Below are 5,322 nucleotides of genomic sequence, written 5' to 3' on the forward strand. Positions count from 1 at the left end.
TATATATACCTTAATATACAAATTTTAAAAAGAGGGAAATCAGAAAGATTTAGTAAACATTCACACACAGAAATGAAAATGAAAAGAAAACCCACAAACAAAATGAACTCAACATCGAAAATTATGTGAAACAAAGATTTCAGCAGCACTAAAAAAAAACAACACATAAGAGTGACAGCAACAATTCATAACTATTGATAATTACAGTGAATGTAAATAGATTAACATACCAGGTAAGAGACATGGAGAGCAGAATGGATAAGAAAACAGGATCCATCAATATGTTATATACAGGAGACATATCAAAAAGATGGAGACAGCCCATCAACAAACTTTGGTACATACACAAAATGGAATACTACAAAACATTGAAGAATAATGATGGCTCTGAAACACCTCACAACATGGTTGAACCTGGAGGACATTATGCCGAGAGAAATTAGTCAACCACAAAGGAACAAATATTGTATGAGACCAGTGTTGTGAAAAGTTAAAAAGAAAAAGATTTCCTTGACTAAACAAACAATCTTTGATGGTTACAGGGTTGGGAAGAGAAAATAACTCACGGCTAGGGGTAGACACATGTTAGCATTAGTGACAGGACAGGCAATACACAACAAGAGGGAGGTTAGCAGAGCAAAGATGAAGTTACTGGAGACACAAGAAGAAACACAATAGTTAAAGTGAATAGAGGTTAATACTGTTCATTGATTGCACATGTTATGAAGCAAAGTATACGATTTGTTCAATGTGAAACTGATGGGTTGCTCTTTAAACCTTCACTCAATTCAAAATAAAAAGTTGGGGGGAAAAAAGATTAACAACCTAAGAAAACTCTGTGGAGCAATTCTCCTGTAGGGTCACGGTTAAAAGAAAAACAAAGATGGCCAGACATTAGGAGAAATCCAACTAAGCAAAACTTAGAAGAAGCATTAAAGCAGAATTAAAACTACATGCAAACACAGACTCCATGATACGACAGGGCCTCAAAAAGCTCAAGGAGAAATTCCTTCATCTTTCATTTCCACAAACTTTGAAGCTCCCTCACACTTATACTAATTTTACCCAACTAAATTGTGTATACACAAAATGTAAATCTTAAACATTGATCGAGTTGAATACAGAACTTGGTCAGAGGAAAGGCAAGAGAATGTGAGTGCCGACACGTGGGTGAGCTGTTGACAAAGGATGACTTCTGGTTTTTCTGTAAAGACACTGCTGAGAGGGTCCCGAGGAAGCAGGTACTCGGGTGCCGATGTGCATGTCGATAGAAAGAAGCATGTGAGAATGTTGAAAGAGTTAGCAAATCTTTTCCGTCTGGCCAAGTTGTTAAAACCCAGATTTAGTGTCCCTTTTCAAAAAGAACTTCTTGTGGTATTGCTAAGAAGGAGGGAATGAGCTGGTTCCGAGGTTTGTCAGCAGCTTACGAATATGTATGTTTTGAGTGTAATAAGGTAGGTGCTATTTTTGTTTGCTTTCATTTGTTTTTCTCAAGAACAGGTCATAATATTAAGAAGGAAATAAATGATTGTTTGTATCTATTACTGTGCTTTGCATATGAAACCGGAATTCATTGTATGCATTTAACAAATACAAAGCACCTCCTGTACCTGGCTCTCCTGGGTATGGTCCCTGATGTCTATAAACAAGCCAGAGTCTAACCCACTGCTATCAGGTTGATTCTACCTCATCATCACCTTGTATAGCGTTTCCAAGACAACCTTGTCTTCCTCCCAGTGAGTCCGGGAGGGGGTTGTGTGAATCAGCAACCTAGTCCACAGCCCCACCAGGGCTAAATATTAATACTTAATGAATAATTATGTGCATCCATATGAAACCGTACTTGTGTATGTGAATCTAAGGGTCAATAAGTGATGGGTCGTCAGGGACCCCTGGATGAAGACAAGAATGAGAATGTAATAAACACGCTGGCCCTGATTGGCATTTGCCTTCAGCAGGAGGGCAGGTTGGGTGAGGCTGGTTCCAGCTCACTGAGAGGTGAGAGGGGCACAATAAAAGGTATAGAGAAGTGGAGGAAAGACTCACAGGTGAAGTAGTGGCTTCCTGTGAAGGTGTCAGTTGTAGAAAACTGATGAACATTGTTAAAGGAAGTAAGAAGTTTGCAATAGAGCCAGAGGGAGCATACACGGAAAGCCCGCACATAAGGACTCGCCTGTGTTAGGTGAGAAGGTGAGAGGGAGGTGTGTGAACTAACCGGAAAAACCTATAATGTTGGTTTGGAACAGCAACATGAGGAATGAAAACCAGTTACCACAATAGCATTGCCGTGTCTGCAGAACAACGCAGTATGGTGAGTGTTATTGTTGGGGGCCACCTCTCCATCTGACTTACAGTCACCCCCTGTACAACAGAACCAAGGGCTCCCTAGTCCTGCACCCTCCTCACAATTGTTACTGTGTATGAGCGCTTGTAGGTCCACCTTGTTGAGGGTCTCCCTCTTTCCACTGATCCTCTTCTTTGCCTAGCATGAATAGTGTGAATAGTCAAACTCACTGGTGTTTTCTCCCCATTTCAGCACACCTAAAGAACGGCAAGAAATACAGAACCCAAATTTTACTGCACCTGGTCGGCAATTCCTGTCCAAGGCTCGTGTCTTTGAGCATCTGGCTTTGGAAAACCCTTCAAGCAATTTATCCGTGTCAGGACGGCTCCCTCCTAAAGTTCCTGCCCCCGGAGATGAAAAAATGAAGGCCGCCATGGTCTCCGGCAAACGGACCAAAGTCTTTGTTCCACCGTTTAAAATGAAATCACATTTTCAAAGGAACGAACAGTGTGCTACCTGGAAGGTTAATTTGGAAGAAGACAAACAAACACAGCAAAGTACAATCGAGCCTGGTGCTGTTGGAAATACCGTTCATGTCGGTGGGCTTCGTCCCTCTCACCAAAACCACTCCAGCCAGGCAGCATGTGCAGAAGAACCTTCAGGTACTGGGTTTGACACGATTCTCCCTTTGGGTTGGTTGATTTCTCCTATTAAATAATGTCCTGAGGGGTTTCCCCTTTTGTGACAATGAATCATTTCAAAACCTTCTTAATACGGTGGATTTTTCTAAATCCGAAGTCTAAGTTAAATTGTTAGGTTTTATTTCTACAACAACCACTTACTTGTTGAAAATAAACATTAGTAGTTTATTTCGAGGACTTCTGGACTGGAATATATTTTCTGTTAGGTTACTCATCTATGTTTGAGAGAAAAATCATTGATCTCTTTTTAGTCTTTATACCACTTTGCAATCTGAGAAAGTTTGCATCCCTGAAGGTTTAAAAAGTGAAGAGGAGAAGTGCTTTCTCTGCATTTAGAATTAAAGAAAATTGATCTATACAAGGATGCCTCAAAAACTTCTTGGAAAACATCCATTAGCTTGCAGCTCCATTTTTGCACACATTTTTTGAAACCCTTCATGTAATATAGACTGCCCTACTATCTGCTAATTACTTTGTCTCTGCTAGATTGCATTACGGAGCTTCAGAATGCCCGAGAGGCACAGGACGCCCGGGTGAGAGTGAAGCAGCGGCAGAGGGTGTACCCACAGCCAGGCAGCCTGTATCTCGCAAAAACATCTTCGATGTCGAGAATCTCCCTGAAAGCAGCCGTCGGGGGTCGAGTCCCCTCTGCATGCTCCCATAAGCAGGTGTGTTCCCGCCTACGGTCCTGCCTTTACTCCTCAGCACAGTGGCCCCTTCACACTGTTCTCCGGAGAGCTGAATGGATGGCTGCCAGCATGAGTGGCTGGGACTGAGGCTCGTCAGCATCGCGGATAGAACACCATCGCCCCAGAAAGATTTACAGGCTTGAGAACCTGGTAGAGCAGGGGTTGTTGTTTCTGACGCAGAACAGTCCTGTAGGTAGGGTTTCTGAGGCGCTACCGGTGAGTTGGACCCACCAACATTGTGATTCAGACCAACCTTACGCTCCAGTGCCTATCCTACAACACCGTACCAGGACTCCAGACCAGGGCTGGGGAACCTTTAGTCTGCCAAAATTTGTGTCATCATTCAATGGCCTTACAAAATTATCAACTTAAAAATTAGCCTACTCTATTTGGTCAAACACTGAATTAGCTCACCCCTAATGGAATAAGGAGCTCTGGTAGCATAGTGGTTTGGAATCGGGCTGCAAACTGCAAGGTCAGCAGTTCAAAGCTACCAGCTGTTCTGTGGGAGAAAGATGAGGCTTTCTGCTCCTGTAAAGATTTACAGCCTTGGGAACCCTGTACAGGGTCTCTATGGGTCAGAACCAACTCAATAGCACACACCCACCATGAGCACCATCCCCATCTCTGCTGTAGAAGGGTGCCATGAGTTGGAATCCACTTGATGGCAGAGGATTAGTCGGCCTAAAGGGTCCTTGATGACACAGTGGTTAAAATGCTAGCCATCAGGCCAGCAGTTCAAACTCAACTGCTGTTCCCCAGGAGAAATCCTATCAGGCAGTTCTCCTCTGTTCTGTAGATTCAGTGTGAGCCTTACTGGATCCAGCAGCAATGGGGAATGGGAATCATTACATTAAGGAGCGCTGGTGATGTTCTGGTTAAGCACTTGACAGCCAGCAGCTCTGCAGGAGAAGATCTGCGATCTGTTTCCAGAAGATGCCGCCTGGTGGCTCTGCACGACAGGCTGCCTGTGTGGCAGAACCCACTCAGCAGCCATGGGTTTGGGGTTTGTGGCTGATCAGTCTCAGGAGGAGCCCTCCCCCTCATCTCAACTCACCCACCTTCTGCTGAGTCTGTGGTTCACAGTGGTTCACAGTGACTATTGCGACAAGTACCTTCTTGTGTCTGCAATCCAGGTGTGAGCAGCTCACAGCCCTGAACGTTTAAGAGCAAGCTAAGAGGCTGCAGATTAACGCACCTTACGTTAGTAATATTTTAGGCCGTGGGGGAGTGACATGCTATCACTGACTGAGTGCCCTCTGTGTGCAGGCCATGCTGCTTAGCTCTGGACAGGTATCGGATGTGTCTTGCTTAATTCCCACAATCACCTCACGAGTAAGTGCTGGTGGTACTGTTAGTGTCATTGAGTTGGTTCCAGCTCGTAGCTACTCTGTATAGCGATGCCGAGTACTGTCTGCTGGACTTGAACTGCTGAATAGCAGTTGTGGGTTAAACTAACTTGCAGTGTAGTGCTAACCCTATGGTGCCACACTAGAACTCTTATATACTCTTATATGCATCCACTCAAGACGCCCTGTGTGACAGGACTGCCCTACAGGGTTTCCTAGGCTGTCATCTATCGTGTCACTATATACTCATATATACTCTTATAGATCATCCACTCACAGCGCCCCCTGGTGTAACAGAG

The 5,322-nt window shown here is 44.0% G+C and overlaps 1 protein-coding gene across 1 annotated transcript in view; it reads left to right on the forward strand.

Moving 5' to 3' along the window:
• The window catches only part of BRCA2 (breast cancer 2, early onset), an 82,747-nt gene that overhangs the window by 35,217 nt on the left and 42,208 nt on the right, over window positions 1–5,322 (forward strand). Inside the window, 2 exon segments of the mRNA XM_006877849.1 lie at window positions 2,537–2,946; window positions 3,472–3,670. Coding sequence (XP_006877911.1) covers window positions 2,537–2,946; window positions 3,472–3,670 — 609 coding nt within the window.

The sequence above is a fragment of the Chrysochloris asiatica genome, unplaced genomic scaffold (assembly GCF_000296735.1).
Source record: "Chrysochloris asiatica unplaced genomic scaffold, ChrAsi1.0 scaffold00638, whole genome shotgun sequence".
Classification (NCBI taxonomy): Eukaryota; Metazoa; Chordata; class Mammalia; order Afrosoricida; family Chrysochloridae; genus Chrysochloris; species Chrysochloris asiatica.